This window comes from Streptopelia decaocto (genome assembly GCF_964273445.1).
Source record: "Streptopelia decaocto genome assembly, chromosome: 11".
Taxonomy (NCBI): domain Eukaryota; kingdom Metazoa; phylum Chordata; class Aves; order Columbiformes; family Columbidae; genus Streptopelia; species Streptopelia decaocto.
The window spans coordinates 7,064,252-7,082,899 of NC_138666.1; the positions used below are offsets into that span (position 1 = coordinate 7,064,252).

General features: G+C 48.2%; 2 protein-coding genes across 2 annotated transcripts in view; one reads left to right on the forward strand and one right to left on the reverse strand.

Moving 5' to 3' along the window:
• The window catches only part of KLHDC4 (kelch domain containing 4), a 28,002-nt gene extending 22,288 nt beyond the window's left edge, over positions 1-5,714 (forward strand). Inside the window, exons 8-12 of the mRNA XM_082062370.1 lie at positions 130-211; positions 2,142-2,350; positions 3,652-4,051; positions 4,706-4,819; positions 5,116-5,714. Of these exons, the coding sequence (XP_081918496.1) occupies positions 130-211; positions 2,142-2,350; positions 3,652-4,051; positions 4,706-4,819; positions 5,116-5,291 (981 nt within the window). The 3' untranslated portion in view covers positions 5,292-5,714. The remainder of the gene's footprint in view (positions 1-129; positions 212-2,141; positions 2,351-3,651; positions 4,052-4,705; positions 4,820-5,115) is intronic.
• Positions 5,715-13,615: 7,901 nt separating this feature from the next.
• Positions 13,616-18,648, reverse strand: part of JPH3 (junctophilin 3) — a gene marked incomplete at its 5' end in the record, with an annotated part of 53,846 nt that continues 48,813 nt past the window's right edge. The window contains one exon of the mRNA XM_082062651.1: positions 13,616-13,746. Within this exon, the coding sequence (XP_081918777.1) occupies positions 13,666-13,746 (81 nt within the window). The 3' untranslated portion in view covers positions 13,616-13,665. The remainder of the gene's footprint in view (positions 13,747-18,648) is intronic.

Consider the following 18,648-nt stretch of genomic DNA (forward strand, 5'->3'; position numbering starts at 1 on the left):
TGGGGTGGTGAGTTCATAGTGGCACATCCTGGCGTGAGTTACCTTCCAGGCATTGAAGAGTTGGACCTCCAGTGTTTTGGGCCACTGAAACTGTTTTGCTGAGCATCTCTGTCTTTCCCTTCTCTACAGAGAATTAAGAAGGATGTTGACAAAGGCACCCTGCATACAGATATGTTCCTGCTGAAGGCTGAAGGTGCAGGCAAGGAGGAAGGTGAGCGACTGCTGCAGCTCGGAGGGCTGTGCTGCTAGTGATGCTGCAGGACTGCGAACACAAATCCTCTCTCTTCCTTTGAATAACAGACCCCAAAACCTCAAGCCTAGAACAAAATTTCCATTTTAATGAAAAGCACTATGCCCCAGTGTTTGCTTTGGGGCTAAACACAGCAGATGAATTGATTTTTAAATATTTCTTTCTTCCCAGGAGTAGCTGAGTGCATTTAGGTACTGTGACTCAGCTTAAAAAGAAAGGGGCTGGGGTGAAGGAAACAGCAGCTGCAGGGGGACATTGGGGGAATTATGTTCTCATTTTATTTCTGTGTGCTGGAGAAGGATGAGCCACCACAAATGCAGGTAAAATTCCTCTCTGCTGCGCTCTGCAAAGGGAAATGTAGGTGCTTGTTGCTGCAGCACATTGTGCTGCACAGCGGTTCTGTTCCCTGCTTGCACTCCATTTACAGCCCAAAAACATGAGGCCGTTTCGGCTTTGCTAAGGTAAATGGTAGCTCTGGCACAGCAAAACACTGGGGGACGGGAGTTGCTTGAGAAACTTCTTGGAGGAACTGGCAGAGCTCTGGAGAAAGGTTGGGGTATAAATTTAATCAGAGAATAATTTCTGGCTCACAGCTTCATCAGTGTTGACACCTCCCAGCTGGTCCTGGAATAGTCTGAGGTGGAGTGGAGGGTCTTTGGCTCCTTGCATAACTATGTGAGAAGCTCTGGCCTGCACAGCCACATGAAAATATATTTTAGGGATTTTTTTTTGGTTTGTGTGTGGGAGGGAATTAAAACAACATTTTGAAATTTCTGTTCTCTGGGACATTTTGATCACTGCTTTTCTGTTTCACAACAGAAAAGCTTTGGGATTTCAAAATTCTCTGCACTGGAAATCCTTGTTTTGACAAACTCTGGTAGTGGTGGCTCATTTATAGACTCTAAAGATAAAAGACTGGGCTGTGACCTCATGAGATCACCTGGTGCAGGGATATTTTTAGGAGTGGGTTTTGGTTTATGGGTTGTTTTATATGTGAATGTCCCCAGAAACAGGAATTCCATCACTTTCCTCAGGAGGGAATGTATTTTGTCCTTGGCTTAGGGAATGGGACAGTGTTCTTTGAGCTGGGTTTCTAAAATGTTAAAATTGTGACTGATTTATTTAAAACTTACGGTCTTAAAATGGAATTTGAGGGGGAGAGTTGGTCACATATATTGTCTGGATCCAGACCCTGCTTGCATTACGTCCTATTTATGGTTTATCTTGTTGAAATTGTGGTTCCTTCAGAAACATGGTGCCTAACCAGTGCACGTGTTTCTCCCAGTCTGCATTTTAGGGGTTTGCTGGAAATCCAGAATAGAAGGAACTGGAGAAAAAGTGGTGGGTTTAGAGCACACGCCTTCTCCTGCTGCTGAGCCCTTTTTTAAAGTGCGTTTGGGTCCTTACAACAAACTTTACTTGTTCTTGGGATTAAGGCAGTGGTGCAAGTTGGCAGATAAAATACTGTAGTAGAAGGGACCTGTGGGGAGAATTTGGTGGAGGGTGAGCTCATGGGATAACTGAGGTTCCTTTCCTTAGTACTCTTAGGCTGTAACCAGTCCTGGTGTGGACTCCACCCTCCTGTGAAGGTGTACACACCTTTCAAGACGCTCCTTGCCCCAGAAAGCACACCCTGAAGATCGCTCTGTGCGTTTGATTTTATTGACGACACGATGGCTTTTTAAGGGTAGAAGGAATGTGTGTATTACCTGCTTGATTGAAGTGGAAACACAAGTGGGTTTGATGATTGTTGTTGCTGAAGGTGCAATTCTAAGAGTGTCCAAGAAGCGTTGTTGAGTTACTTGCTGGTGAACTCAAGGGCCTTGGAAGATACGAAAACAATCAGAATTTTGCTTTGCTGATGCTCATATTTGCTTTTCTCCATTACCAGACAAGTGGGTGTGGAGTCGGCTCAACCCATCCGGAGTGAAACCCACCCCCAGGTCTGGCTTCTCTGTGGCGACTGGTCCCAATAACCGCTCCCTTCTGTTTGGAGGCGTCCACGATGAAGAGGAGGAGGAGACCATTGAAGGGGACTTCTTCAATGATATTTATTTCTATGACATCGGGAAGAACCGCTGGTTTCCTGGACAGCTAAAGGTTTGTTTTAAAAATAACACAAATATATTCAGTTCATTCTCCTTGGTCATCTCACATGTCCCCTTTGGACCTTCTTTTTTTGCCTCGTACGGTGTTCTCACGGTGTGGAGCAAACCTCTTTTTCTAATAACTCAGGGTGCTCCAGAAGCCGAGCCACCAGATGTGGCTGCTGCTGTGATCAGTGACCCACTGGTTGCCAAGAGAGGGAGAGGCTGTAGAAATGAAGCTGGGGATGTGCAACTCTTGCAGGTTTTTGCTACCAGACTGGCTGAATTCTGTGACTTTATGCAGCTCCTTTCCTTCCCTTCCCTTCCCCAGCATGCAGCTCCTCCTGATTTCCATGCCCTGCTTCCTGCAGACTGTTTGTTTGGGGGCACAAAGTGAGTGGGGTTCAGGGAACCCCTCATCCAGGACTCCGGCTGTGTGTGCCTGTTGTTCTGCAATGCAAAGTGAATCAAAGCAGCGTGAAAACATATTTATGGTGTTTTACCGGAGGCCAGCTCCAGGTCAGGTGTGTAAGTCTGATGTGAGATAGTTCAGTAAAAGCTACTGTGAGAAGATCTTTGGTTGGGATCAAAAGCCCTCCCTCTTTTCTCTGGTGTTGATGAGCTACTAGAAGAGATGAAATATTAACCTTGGCTCATCAGAACTTGAGAAATGTGGCCCTCAGCTCAGATATTTGATTTTGTATGAACTGGTCTCAAGGTGGGGGAGTGAGGTGCAAATGACATGGTTGAAGTTCCTTCTCTCCACCCCCGCTGTTTCTGGCTTTGTTCTCAAGAAGGAGAAGTCAATCACATAATAACAGCAAACTTGCACTCAGATGTTTGCTTCTGCCTTCCTAGCTGAGTCTTCTCCAGCCTTTTCGAAGACCTGGAGTGTTTCCTGGTAATGCACTGTAATTTAGCACCCAGTAATTGTTTTGATTTCACAAAATGGTGGGTTATTTTCCCTTGCTCCTGTCACAGACTAGTGGATTCTGTGTGTGTTTGTGCACCTGCAAGACAGGGAGCGAAAGAGCTGTTTTGTGTCTCTTCAGCACATGCTGCCATTAATAAAGGAAGCGACTCCATGCCGTGGGTTCTCCAGGAGTTTCATTGCTCCTGGTTTTATGGCTGGTAGAAGTTCACACTGAGCAGGAGGTTGTGTCTATCGCTTGAGACTTACAGTTCTAGTGAAAAATAATTGAATTCTCCCTGCTACCTCCCAGGAGCATCCATAGTATTTGTATTAACTGGCATACATGCTATTAGAGGCACACAATTCACACGCAGTCCCCTGTTCTTTCTTGCTATTAACAGGGACCGAAATCAGAGAAGAAGAAGCGAAGACGTGGCAGACAAGCTGAGGCAGAGGGTGCTGGAGATGAGGTGGAGAAGCAACGTCCACAGGGCCCAGTGGAGATAGTCAAAGAGGTGGTGGCAGAAGATGGGACTGTCATGACGATCAAGCAGGTGATCTCTGGGCCTGCAGCAGAGAAGGAGAGGTCTGAGTCGGAGGAAGAGGAGGAAGATGGAGCCTTGGGCCAGCAAGTGGAGCCGTGCCCCCGTTCAAATGCCATGCTGGCGGTGAAGCATGGGGTTCTCTATGTGTACGGGGGAATGTTTGAGGTGGGCGATCGCCAGTTCACCCTCAGTGACCTCTACAGCATCGACCTACATAAAATGGAAGAATGGAAAGTGCTAGTGGAGATGGATCCAAGTAAGTTCTGATGGTGGGATCCCTCGCTCTGCCTTTGGTGTAGCAACCCCCAGGATGTGATTTCCAGCAGCGCTGTACTTTAGAGAAAGAAGAAAAAACAAAACAAAACAACAAGTATGGAGCTTCGTTGGGGGTGTTGATGAGCTTTTGGTTAGTGGTTTGGGGTTTGTTTTTGTTTTTTTCCTGGAAAGAAAAAGGCTTGGGAGTATGTGTGATGTGGTGTGGTATGGTCACCGTCACTGCAGAAACCTGTCTGCTCCAGAGCTTTGTGATCACTGTAGAGAGTGAGCTCTGATCTGTCTTCTTTGAAAACCAAGACATGTAAGCGGAGCGTCTTTGGTCACTGGTGACACATTCTGGCCCGTGTGTCGTGCTGTGCCGCCCTTGGCCTCTTGGCAGAGGACAGGGACACTCTTGCCTGTCCACCTCTTCTCAGGGCAGGTCTTGGGTGCTGCGCAGCATGTTGCCATCAGCTGGGTTCTCTCTTTTTACTTTAAATGTGCTGTGTGTTTGCTGCACGCTCTGAATACACTGGGCTATGCTCTAAGGGGCACATCTGTCTGACCTTGCCCTGGCACCCCCTGTGACAGTTCTGGGTGTCAGAGCGGGAAATGGCTTTGTATTTATTTTTTTCTATTTTCTGTCTCATCAAAGAGGCACAAGAATGGCTGGAGGAGTCGGAGTCGGATGATGAGGATGATGACATGGAAGGTGCAGAGGGAGGGGAAGAAGAGGAGAGCTCTGAAGAGGAGAGTGAAGATGAGGGAGGTAATGATTAAGATAAATGTTGTCTTCACACTAACGTAAAGTGGGTTTTAGTACAACACCTGCTGGTTTTGCTGCCAGCCTGGAAGGTCTCCCTGGCATCCAGGTGAGTTTTCCAGCAAAAGCAGAGTTTGCACAGTACACTGCTCTTGGGGTAGAAGAGAAATTTCATTAAATACTGATAGTATTTTAGATTATTACACTTAAACACATTAGCTGAAGGGTAAGCTTGGCTGGGTTGACACATGGAAGAGCAGATCGATTTGTGACCTCTCTGTCTTTCTCCCATTGTGTATCAGGAGAGGAGCAACACCCGGCTGTTGAGCCGGAGGAGAAGCACGTGGACTATCTGTCCAGGACAGAGCAGTATTGGATCAGACTGGCCCGCAGCAACATGGGCCCGGACGCCAAGGAGAAGAACGTGGTGAAAGTCGCACACGCCATGGCAAAGACTTTCTATGAAGATTCTGTTTAGATGTTGTTGATGCTGTTCCAGGAGTGAAGGAAGACGCTGGGAGCAGCGGTTTGCTCCACTGAACTCAGCCCGACGTGCCAGACAGTCAGCGTGTCCAGAAGCCATCCTGGTGCTCCACATTTGCCAGTTTTGTGGGTGTCTCTGTGCTGACCAGTCTCCAAACACCTGCTTGATTAACGCTCTGGACATGCCGTTATTCTCCTGGAGGTTGTGGGAGGGTCTTGAGGAACAGATTGCTGTCCAAGCACCTGTTCTGTTGAGCCTGGCATATACAATACTGTCGTGCTTTTGTTGAAAAGTTGTTTTGAGTCTGTCAAGGCAAACTGCACATCATAATGGTTCACTGGTCCCACATTCCCTCCCCTCACCGGAGCCAGAATGTGTCTTCAAGGGTTTCTACAATAAACCTCTTTGGTTACATCATCTTGGTTTTCTCAATTAATCCTGTATTAGCTTTTCCATTTCTTTTTCTCCTGCTGTGGAAGAGGGATCGCTGTTCCCGCTGTGAAACAGTCAGGTAGCGGTTGTAAGATGCACCAGCAGCCCTGAGGTGTGGCTGCACCGCCTAGAGAAACAGGAATCCTTTGATACCTTTTCTGCGTGAGAGGCTCTGTAACCCCTGATGCATTTAACAGGACAAGTTTCTTCCTTTTTTACGTCACCTGTAGCAGGTTTTGCCTTTGCTTGTGGGCTTTCCCTGCTCAGTTGGTTGGCTGGTGTTTTTTACCCCTGATTCAGCCCCTTTCCTCGCGCCATCGCTTTCTTTCCAGCCCGGCAGCACTGTGGTCCGTAGGGACGACAGATGGGACACAAGTGTGGCTGCTGCAGCAAACAAGGGCTGACTTGAGCTGGCAGCAGCAGGCCTGGGCTGTCCTTGTGCAGAGAAATGCGGGTGCCACGGGTGGTGTTTTGGCAGAGGCATCACCAGGGAACCGGCTCTCGGGGAAGCAGCGGTAGGTTCTGCAAGGGTAATTAGAATGTAATAAATATTAAACAGAGCGGGCTGCCAGTGTGATTTAATTATCAATATAAAAATGTATTTGATAGGGAGGTACCTTGTGTGTGAAGTAACAGGGGAGAGGTGACAACAAACCATTTATTGATAACGTAGGAGAGACTCTGCAGCGCTGGCTCGGCTGACAGCGTTGGTCGCCCTGTTGTCCTGGCACACGGTTGGTTTGCCATACCTTGATCTCATTGACATCTGTGTGTGTGCGCGATGTCTGTGGCTTTCTGTGCCAATTTTTGGGGAATCTGCCACTGAGTTGCATTTGCAGATTTTTGTTTTAATGATTGTCCTTATTTATTTATTTCTGTTTGAAAAATAGTGGCTTTAAAATCACAGCACCTGTGTGCAGGACTCCGTTCCAAAGGCCCAACCAAACGGAGGAAGGACTCACTTTTTGCCTGGTGCGCTTTTGTCATTTTTTGCTTCTTCAAATACAGATACACACCCTGAAAGAATTTTTCCCCTGAGCTGGACCGGGTTGCGGCAGTGCCAAGGATGAGGTGTAGTTCTGTACGAGAAGATTCTCCCTCCCCTTCCCAGGTGGAGAGACTGTTGGATGAGAGAAGATGACGCATCAGATGAGCTGGACCATGTGCAAGGAAAATCTGAGGTTTTTTCTTCCTTTACCTCGAGGGTTCTGGAATGTGGTCCTAATTGTACCAGGTTTTGACTGGAGAAGATATAGACTGGAAAAGCTGTAGACAGGAAGAGAACCTGTGATTCTAAGGAACCTGTGATTCTAAGGAACCTGTGATTTGGGTTGGGCCAACTGTCCCACTCCCAATAGCAGCAGCGTGTTTGTGCGGCCTCGCACGGGGACCATGGTGGAGGCTTTTGTGGGGGACACTTTGGTTCCCAGGGCTGTTGTTGCTCTGCTGGGAGGCTGGGCTGCCCTGGGCACGCAGTTTGGCTCAGTTCTTCCCAGAGCTGGGGTTTTTGATGAGCCAGCGTAGGTGGCTTGGGTCAGGAGGCTCCGGTGGCCGTCCTTAGGGTGCACGATGAGAGGATCCTGTCTTGGCAAACTGTCCTGGCCTGAAAACAGAGGCTCAGTTGCCAGCTCTGAGAAAATGAGGCTGGACCAGCTTGTGTGGGGACTGGAGCCCACACAAGGTCCCTTCTCGCTGGAGCGTTGACTGGAATTAATTCTGGGGCGTTTGCAGCCGCTGCTCAGCAGAACCAACAGGACCAACGCAGCGTTCCCTGGAGCGCTGCACACAACCACAGCTGGAACATCTGTCTGCACACCACAGCCCATCTCTTACTGGTGCAACTGGAAGCCTCGGAAGCTGTCGTGTGTTGGGTGAGCAAATGAAACCTCTGAGGAAAGGTAAAAGTTCTCCCCTAAGCAGGGAGACTGATGATTACTGCTACAGAGGAGGTCAGGAGAGGATGGGCTCTGCCATGGTCTTGAGAAATGCAAACTGTGATACTGTGGTATCAAACCACCATGGTACCTTGCTCCTCTGAGTGATGGCTGAAGTTCCACTGAAGCCTCTTGCTGGGTCAGCTACCTGGTCTTTTTTCTGGTATTGGGTCCAAAATTGCATTAAAGAGGAAGGTGAGTGTTTTGCAGGAGGACACACATGGGTGAAGTGGCTTATCTGAAATGATACCCAAGAGAAGGGCCAGGGCTACAACTTGGTGGAAAACGAGGAACAGAGAAACTCCAGCAGCATCTATCCTAACAGTAGTTATTCTTGTCTAACACATACAAAGAACAGCTTGTACTTTTTTTAGTGTATGAGTGCCCAGATAAACTCAATTATTCCTTTGGCATCCACAAGACCATTGTTTCAGTCATCTCCTTGTAAAGGGGTGAACATATAAATATTTACATAGGAGAAAAAGACCTCAGTGTGTTATTGTATCTGGAAACAATCAAGCTGTTGGGGTTTTTTTTTCAGCTAAAAGACAAGGCTGGAAACACCTTTTTAACTCCTTGAGGAAAATACATCCAGCAATCCCTTTCCTTTTGGGTCACACACATGCTGGAATTGTGCTGTAAATAGCACAGTGAAACTGGATGTGTATGTTGTGTCTACATGCACAGCTAGGAAGGGAAAAAGAGAATAAAGGAGTGTGCCAGCTGAAGTGTGTTTTACTTTAGGGGTTGCACAAAAAAAGGCCACAGTAGAAGGTTTGTGGCTTCACCTGTAGCTCAAGCTGACCTTGTTTCTCTTCCACATCAGTGCTGTGGTGTGATGGGGGCATGGAATGGAATGAACCTGGCTTTGCCTTTATCAGAGAGCATCAGGGCAATGGGGCTGAGCCAGAGGCAGGTGCTGTTTGCAGATGGACAGACCATTCCCAGCACCTCTGCTCGTGGGGTTTTGCTGGCGGCGGAGCCCGAGCTCGCTCACGCCGAGTTCTGGTTCCTCGCGGTGCTGCCGACCTGCTGGGGTGGCTTCTGGAGATGAACCAGCCCCCAGCTCTTCTGCTGGCAAATTGCTCCTTTGTCAGACTTGTCATGCTCCGGGCTCATTCCATCCTTCCTCATGTCTTGGAGAGAATCTGGGTTCATTCACCATCTCTTTTGTATCGGCAAAACTACTTTCTTGCTCCAGCAATACCATGGGTGGGTCCAACCGGTACCGAGCAGCCCTGAGAATGTTGTGTCTGCTGGCAAGACGGAAAAGCTGAAGATGCAGACGTTCCTACAAAAGCAGGTGCCCGAGGGATGGGCAGTGGCAACAGAGGCATTTCGAACGCTTGGGCTTCTGCTGGGAAACAGCTGCTGGCCCAACAGCTGCACCATCCCTGCTCACTAACCACAGCGACTGCACGTTTCACACAGACGAGAAAAGAGCTTTGAAAGCTGCTCCATGCTGAAGGGCTCGGGGAGTAAATCTCACAGCTCTGCCTTCTGACAACATCAAACACCAGGAACCAAAAGGCAGCTGCTGCTGGGGTGGGGACACTGCTCCGGTGGAGGAGGTGAGGGTTGTTGTCACGATAAAACAGCTGAGTCTAAGAGAGCCTGAGCCTTGTGACGCTATCGATGCTGTTCCTACTGTACGGAAATTTGGGGATAAAAGGAAACAGGCAGGTGATAAGGATTGTGAATCCATTGGGAAGCAGCGAAGGGGAACAAATAACACCTGTGCATGAACTGGAGTCTCTCTAAAGTTCATTTTCCATTGACACCTCCATGGGTGTCACCCCCACAGCACAGCATTTCTAAGCCGTCCATCCAACAGAACCTTTTGGGCAACACTCAGCAGCTCTCACAATCTAGAGAGTGACATTTCCCTTATTGTTACGGAGCCTGAGCTCTGAGGCACCTCGGATGAAGGGACAGAGCTCACAATGTGTCTGAGTTACATATCGGACCTTTGGGCACTGAGGAGCAGCCATGGGGGTTTGTTGCCTGTTGGAACTCCCTTGGCGTGGTCAGGAGGTATTAATGAATACCCTGGAAAAACAGGTTGGTGGTAGCGCTGAAGTGAAGAGCCCATGGGTTAATATTAGTCAAAACAGAGCAATAAAAGGAACTTGAGAACTTGAAACGCTTCTGAAGGAGGCACAGTCCTGGTGGATCTGTTGTTCCAAGGCATATATTTAGTGCCTGCTGTACCTCTGGTTGTCTCCAGCGATGGTCCAAGCCTTGGGATCAGCACAGACCTGCTCAGGTACCATCACTGTGAAGGTCACTGAGAGGCAACACCACGATGATGTGATTCATTGAGGGACTGTGTGAGAAGCTGAACCGTTTCCTTGCGCCAGGAGAACTTCCCACGGTGTCAAGAGTCTCCAAGGCCCATCTTCTGTGAGAAGAACTTACCACGTACAGCAAAGCTGTGGAGCACGGGCAGGAGACCCAGGGCGGCCTCTGCTCCATTCTTCTTTAGAACAATTCTCGGGAGCAAACCTCACCCTATGACAGCTTGTAAAATTTCCTCCTTTTCCATCCCCCTTTAATTTGTCAAAGCCTGTCAGGACATCTAATTAGTCCTTGGGTTCCAATTAAGTCCTTCATCACCGAAATTCCATTATTTCTCCTCTCACCCCTCCCCTTCTGACGCAGTCTGGATTTTTTTTTTTATTATTATTATTATTTCCAGCAGTACTGAGGCTTTGTAACTCCGTGCAAGGTAAATAGATGCTGCAACAGCTCAGTATCTCTGAAAGCTCAGGCCCTGGAGACTCTCGGAGGATCTGCATCTCGGGTCCAAGCCAAGCAGACGCTGGATGGGTGGTGAGAAGCTGCGGTGGCACAAACAGATGGAGGTTCGTGATCCTTCCCCAGAGATGTGGTGTCGAACCATCACTCGCACTGGTGGGGTCTGGCCGAAGGACCCGGGTGTCCCCAGGGGGGGACACGTGGCTTTTTCCCAAAGCTTTTACTGGGATGGCGAGAGTTGCGCTGGTTCCTCCAGCCCCTCCTTGTGTTGCAGGTGCTGTTGTTCCACTGTAGGAACATAAAAATACCACTGCAGCCTTAACAAAAATGATATAAACCTTCAGCTGTTCGCACGCATCTGTCAGTGTGGACATAAAGCTGCAGGTATGGACAATTTACATAGATTTATATGCCACGATGACAGACGTTTTAATGTGCCTGAGGTAGATCCGCATGAATCCAGGGCTCATAAGACAGGAAAATATACTGAATTACTTCTCTCTCTGGGCTACTTCTCAAGAATATTTCTGGCCCCGGGCAAATGTGAAAAGCCCAGAAATAAGACAAATTGCTCGGCTCCCCATGATTAATAAAGGAATCATTATTTTTAAACATGTGGCTTGGGAGCCAATTAATATTAGTCTTCAGCTCCCTTTCATGCTGAACAAACCTCAGCTCAACTGAGGTTTTAACCCGTGGAACAAAGAGATGAAAAATCCAATTGTGTTGATGTTTGTACATAACTGCTGGTACGTGGACAAGAGCAGGAATAACCAGTTGGTCACCAGTGTGAAAGAGCTACTCATGAAATCACCAGTGCGTTTATCCGATTGATAACAAGAGGCGGTTTTGTGCTGTTTTATACATATATATATCTAAATATCATATTGTGTTTGCATGTAACTGTTCAACCTGCTCCTGGTGGGATCTTTGTGCCACACACTTGAATATACCAAAAAAAAAGTCCTCGAGAGTCATTACAAAGAGCTGCAACCAGGATTACAAAACACATGGATGAGTTCCTACGGCTGCAATCACAATATGTCATTATTTGGTTCAAGTATGCAGCAACCAGTCAAGAGTAAAAAAGATGACTAAGGACCGAAAAGGAAAAACACACATAAAAAATAGAACAGGTATGAAGATGATGGACAGATACTGTGGAAAAAAGTTACTGGGGTCTCACTGCCTTCAGTTCTCATAGATCCTGTCCACCCATAGCCCTCTGCCTGAAAAAGGAAAGGAAGAAAAAGCCGCGACAGGAGGGAATAAGACCATATAAGGAAAAGAACTGAATTTAACTGGCACATGCTCTAATCCTTAGTTTATTTCTGGTTAAAAATATAGCAATCCAGTGCAGTGTAATAAGAAATCTGCTGAAAAGGTAGCAGAAAAACAGCTAAAACCAAAGCAAAGCAAAGCTGAGCCCACAAGTCAGGGCTTTACCCAACAACGCTGGATGTGAAATGTCGAGGAGGATTTTCTTTTTTTCCCTCCTCCCCCACCCCTAAATATAACTTTTTGGGGGTTTCATCCCACCCCCAGTTGCTGCCACACTCAGGGAGCTGCCGCAGGGAGATCTGAGGGTGGAATTTGGTCCCTGGACATACCGAATCCCAACCGAGCCGTGTGAACCAGCCCAAGGGGGTGGAAAAGCGAGGGGACACCGTCCGTTTCCAAGCAATCGAGGTAAGACCACACTCTTGCAACTGGGACCAGAACAGCTCAGAACAGGGATACGGCATCTTTAATGAGTATGCATATTATCAGTGGGGACAGGGGAGGGGAGAAAATCAAGGCAGGCATATTACAAAGATGGTATAAACGAACAAATTAAGTGACATAAAAAAAAAAAAAGAAAAGAATACATCCTTGGAGGCTGCCATTGCCAATGATGTTCTTTTTTTTTCTTTTTTTTCTTTTTTTTTTTTTTCTTTTTTTTTACAGGGACATGTTGGAAGCTGGAATATACATCCTGCATTACAAAGTGCAAAATACTACATGCTCAGAGCCCAAGCATGATGTCTGAAACAGTCCACAGCAAGATGTAAGAGACAAACCCACCACCCTCTCCCTCCTCTCTGGGACATGCTCCAGTGCTCCTCCCCAGATGCCTTGGAAAAACAGTTGTATCTGATTTTTGCTTTGTTTTGTTTCATTTTTATCCTGAGGGGATCAGAATTGAGCCCGCTCTCCCTGGTCCTTCCCCACCAGTCTGCTCCCCAGCATCTCGGTGCACGTGTGTGTTTGGGTTGGGATGCTCAATAACGCTGCTCGGCACCGCACGGTGACCAGCAGCTACTTAATTTGTGTTGCTGAAGGTACCTGCATATTTTTGGGGGGAATCTGGGTACACATTTTTACCCAGGAGAAATGAGCTGTGAGTGAAAAGGAGCCTTGGGTGGTTTTGCTGCCTTGCGTGGGGGAGCAGCCTGGGGAGGAGTGAAGGCAGGAGGTGGTGGGGCTGCTGCTCACGCCTCGTGTTCCCTATTCCCCCCCACCCCGAGAAATTTAGCAAAACACCAATTGCTGCTTTGTTTAAAAAAAACCCAAAACAACATAACAAAATGGGGCCCATTGCCCTTCTCCCATCTTTCACGTCTAGATGGGGTTCCTGCCTTTCCCGGGCTCCTTCTCTTCTCCTTCTTACAGCAACATTGCTCCATTTGCAAACAGACAAGTAATAACAATACCAGTTGCCCAATTTTGCTTTTCTCTCTCATTTGCTTTATCATTAAAGCTATTGTGGATTTTCCTGGGAAACTCAGCCTGGAGCATCCCAGGACCCGGACACACAAAATCTTTCCATGGTCCCCTCATCTAGTCTCCATTTGGGGGTTCATTACTGTTGTTACGAATATATGGGTTTTTTTGGGGGGAGAGGGGAAGGGAAATGAGGATTTATTTTGTTGGGATTCCTTCTCATCCTTTCCAGTGTTGGGGGGGCAGAGTGTTGATAGCATTTTGCCATGCCACACAGCATAGTGTTATACAAGCAAAGAATTTTGGCTAAAATCCAAAAAACATTACCCAGGAAAAAAGGCAAACTGTGAGTGAGACTCGATCATTTGTTGTTCTTCTGTGAAAAGACTCGGAAATTGTCGTAGGACGGTTCGAGTTATGATTTCTCCCTTTTTGTTCTTGTTTGTTTGGTGTATTTTTTTGTTGTTGTTTTTTTGTTGTTGTATTTTTTTTCTCCCATTCATACATGTAACTGTCATTTTTGCAAACAAGACAGTCTTGAATTAGATGAAAAAGTTAATAAACAAAATGGCGACTCCAATATTTAGTAAGATCACCATGACTACCAGGATTGGAGCTGAGCCCTGGAAGAGAAAGAGAAGGAGAGGAGTTAGAGGACACATTGAAAGTCCATGTGAGGTTGCCTTGTCCCTGGGTCCGGGAGGTCGCAGCGTGAGCAGACCCCAGAGAACAGATTTACACCCTCCAGCAAATGATCCCGAAGTGCTTGAGGAGCCTCGCTGAATTTTTGCAGGCTGCTGATTTGGTGAGGAAGGTGTGAATGAAGATCTCCCGAAGGGGGATGAGGTGAGCGATGGGGAGATGCTGGGACCTAAACCCAGATCTTGTGCCTCCATCACCGTGACAATAAACAGGTCACCTCTCAGTATTTCATCTAAGGGCGATGTCCCAAAGGCAGATGCTTCGTTCTGCAAGGACAGACACAAATCCCTGTCTTGTGTCACTGACAGGAATGACCTGGACTCTGCCAGGAGCCCCTTTCCTCCCTCCCCACACCGACATCCCCGGTACCACTGTCCCTCATATGCCTGAGTGACAGCAAAGCTGCCAGACTTGGCTTTTCAGTGCCACTTCTACACTTAATTTCCATCTGTTCTGAATCATAGAATCACTATGTTTGGGACAGACCCTCAAGATCATCAGGTCCAACCACTACCCCAACCCAGCACTACCCCGTGTCCCTGAGAACCTCATCTCCGTGTCCATTCAACCCCTCCAGGGATGGTGACTCCACCACTGCCCTGGGCAGCCTGTTCCAATGCCCGACAGCCCTTTGGGGAAGAAATTGTTCCAAGATTCAACCTCAACCTCCCCTGGTGCAACTTGAGGCCATTTCCTCTCGTCCTGTCGCTTGTTCCTGGGGAGCAGAGCCCGATCCCCCCTGGCTCCAAGCTCCTTTCAGGCAGTTCAGAGATCAGGAGGTCTCCCCTCAGCTCCTGTTCTCCAGGAAAAGGAGAAATTTAAATTCCCATTTACCACAATAGATAATGTACACCAGCAAGTCTTGGGACAGACTCTGCTGTTGTGCATTAGCACAAATGGCACATAAGTCCCAATGGGAGCTACTGACGCAGCATGTGCCACACAGGCACCTGGATTCACACCCACTGGACCCATCCAGTAAGGCAGCAGTTGCTTATGGACTCCCCCAGGTAATGAACATAGGAAATCTGGCCTTAAAAAAATAGCTAAAATCGGTTGCTTACCCAGGGTGGTCAATGAAAAGGAAAAAAACCCATATATATTGCATCATATAGCTGTTTGAGGATGGTTTGGAGGAGTCTTCAAAGGATATTTTCCACTGAACATGATTGCTTGTACAGGTCTCCCGATAACAGCAAAGGTCAGGGCAGTACCCAGTGGTCTGTGTCAAGGCTGCATTTTGGGAAAGCTCTAATAACCTTTCCTGAGGTTCCTATGGACCAAATTAAGTTCCTGGGGACTACATGGAAACCATTGCAGCAACTTGCATCACAGCTGGTCCATGTCAGACACCCACCACGGGCTGGGTTGAATCATAGGATCATGGAGTAGTTTGGGTTGAAGGGACGTTCCCAGCTCCCCCAGTGCCCCCCCTGCCATGAGCAGGGACATCTTCACCAGCTCAGGTTGCTCAGAGCCCCGTCCAGCCTGGCCTGGGATGTCTCCAGGGACGGGGCACCTACTAACTCTTGAAGCACAGCCCGTGAGCATCAAGGCTGCCCAGACACCTCGTGCTGGACCCAAGGAGGTTGTTGGACCCTACGAGCACCCCAGGAACGACAGGAAGAGGCCACCCTACCTTGGGACTGCAGACAACCCTCCAATGCAGCTTTTTGCAGAACACTGGTCAGAAAAAAACCATCCCCCTGCCACCTCGTCCCTGCCATAAAACATTTGCCGTCACAACGCGTGAACGTGGCTCGCATCAGGGCGAGCGCGCGTGTGTGCAGGTAGGTGGTAGCTATTTCTTGGAGTAGCTGGTATCCTCGTCTATTCTTGCTGCAACGGAGCTGTGCCAGCTTTAATCGCCTGGAATGGTATAAATTATTTTCTCTGTGTGCCTGTCCTGGTAACAAGTCTCCTGTGGCTGCTGGGTTGGCATGGGGCAGGGGTGGGTGCCCTTTTTTGGTAAGTCCCTGTACCACTCTGCAGAGCTGCTCGGAAAAAAAAAAAAGGCTCCTTGCTGTCCAGAGATGGTTTCTGTTCTGAGCAGGCTGATTCAGCTCGCATTTGGGAGTGGGTGGGAGCGAGGATGCTGGAGCTTGCTGGAAAAGCATATTTGTAGCTTAGCAACAGGGTCAAAGGAAGCCAACCAAATGGAGGGATTGCAGAGAGCCTCTCCTGGCAGCCAGGTATCCATGCCTGACTGCTTCCAGCAAATCTCTCCGCCTGCAACCACGCAAAGCCTTTCAAAGGCAGAAACCACCCCCCTGTTGCCAATCCTTCCCCCCCAGCCCCAGCCGGCTGCTGCCAAGTGCTGCGATGCGATGTGGTATTTACATTTGGGGGGTTTAGCTTCATTTCAAAAGATTATTGGGTTTTACGATTTATTTTTTTTTGAGCTCGTGTTAATATAATAACAGATTGCGAGCGATTATCGCTGTCATTGTTTCTGTTGGCAGGGCACCGCAGAGACACAAAAATGCATTCGGTTCCCTCCACCTCGCAGCCAGGGAGGATTTAACTGCTCTCGCATCAGCCTCCGTCCACTCGCCGTTTGGCTTCTCCTGCCAAAGCAGCAGCCACCATTCCTGCTCAGACTATTAGATCATTCCACTGCCGTGAAGGAGGCAAAGTCATGCACCAGCTGACACGAACCCGGGGTAATCTGGACGCTGCTTTCTTCTCCCTGATAACCAGCACAGAGCAGGACCGGCTGCCTCTTCATTCTCTGGTGTTTGAGCTTTTACTCTCACAAACACAGACGCTTTGGGACGGAGCTGTTGGCCTGACCCAAATCCCAACCCTTTGGTACTTGTGTTCAGGGGATACTGATGGGAAGTGTCCTGGGAGGGAGCACGCCCTTCATATATACACCAGTACACCTCTCGTCTAGAAAAACGGGGGAAGAGAACAAAATAAGCAATGTGTAGCCACGCACTTGCATCAGCAGCAACTGGATTCACCTGCGGAAATGTTTTTGCTCGGCTCCATGCTTCAGTCTGCACCTATTTGCATCTTGCATCCTCCGTTCGATGCACAGGCAGGAACAAATGCTGGGTTTGCTGCCACATACGCGGGGTCTTCCACATTTGCCAGCAAATGCAATCCAGAAATAGGATGACCTGGGAGGGGTCTCTGCAAACTGAACAGCTCAAATCCCACTGTCTAACAAACTACAAATCCTGCTTTTTTTACAGTTCCCTCTCTTTGACAGCCTCTTCCCTGTGTGAACTCCAACTCGGGCTCTCCAGGCAGCAATTGCAGGTCCGGCTGCTTCCCCTGGTGAGATGGTGGCAGCTGCTGTGGATAAGCAGCTTTATGACTCTGAAGCTTCTGTTTTAGCTCCAGTTACAAATCCTGCTGCACTTCTAAATGCTTATGTCTGGCTTCTTTTTAAGTTGTAAGGTCTTTGTGCCTTAACCTCTGCTCAGAGGAAACGCTCGCCCTTCTCCCCTTTGATGGGAGGATGTCCTGGGATATGTGTCATCCCATCCTAAGAAGCAATTCCCACTCAGTGTAGAAGATGAATCACTTCTGAGTTGGGAAGAGCTGTTTTGCTGAGCCCAGCCTGGCAATAGGTCAGCGAACTCCCTTTTACTGCAGCCACAGCCGTGGCGTTAGAACTCGCAGCTCTTGCAGCTCCTCACGCCACATGCTCGTCCTCTACCGTGAGCCACCTGCCTTCAGAAGGAAGAGATATAACCCTTGGTTTGCAACTTTGCATGTTGCTTTAGTAGTTCGGTGGTGCTTTATCTCATCTTTGGGCTTCTCAAGACTTAGAAAAGCCCAAAGGAATCCCTAAGGCCAGCGGTATCACAGGCTCTGGGGTGCTAGAAAGCCAGAGGTCGAGTTGATTTTCCGAGCCTGGGGTTTGTGTGTCACAGACAGCAAAGCAGCCTGCAAAGCTTTTCTTTTTTTAACTATATGTATTTTTTTTTTTAGAAAGCTACAACACTCTCTTTAGCCCCGAAATAGCAGCGCTAAAGCGCTGGGAACCGCAGGGATTTGTTCGAACTGCCCTGCCTGTCATTGCGGAGCCTCCCAGCGCAGTGCCCGCCAGTCCAGAACTCGCTTCACTGGGAAGCAGACGCCAGTTGGCAGCGTCCTCTCACCCAATTTTAGCTGTCTAAATGTTAGACATCTAGTCTGTGCTAACACCAGCTAGGCTGTCTGTAGACCAAGTGACGTGAGATGAATTCCACCCAGAACGGTAACCCAGCCTGGCTCCGGGAAAGGGAAAAATTAAATCAAGCTTTGGTGCGACTAAACATCATCCAGCGCACCGGGTGACGGCAAATTTCATCTGGGCTGGGATTTTATATTTTTGGGTTTTATAGTAAGATCCCTGGGCTCCTTGGTAGGAGGAAGGAAACATCTGCCAAGGATGGGCATGGTGCACCAGTAACAGCTTCTGCATCAACAGGGACAGTCTCCAAGGACTAAGATTTCCTTCAAAGTCTAGAGGGTTAGAACAGAGACCCAAATCCATAAAAACACTAAAATGTGAACAAGCCCTTGTTATGGCACAGGAGTAATAACGGCAATTATGACTCTAGAAGTAAGGAGTGAAGGTTTCTTCCAGCCTGCGGTTTTTGGTACTTTGCAGCTCTGATGGTGGCTCCACTGTTTCTGCCCCTCTGTCTTGTTTGTTTTTATCCTTTAACTGTTGTGTAGCAACTCAGGAGTCTTACTGGGAATACAAGGGACAGCTGGTTTACAAATACTATTGTAGCATAATTAATTTAAGCATTAACAATCCATTATTATCTGTTATCGCAGGGTACAAGCTCTGTCTCTCTGCCATGGAAACCATAGTGCAG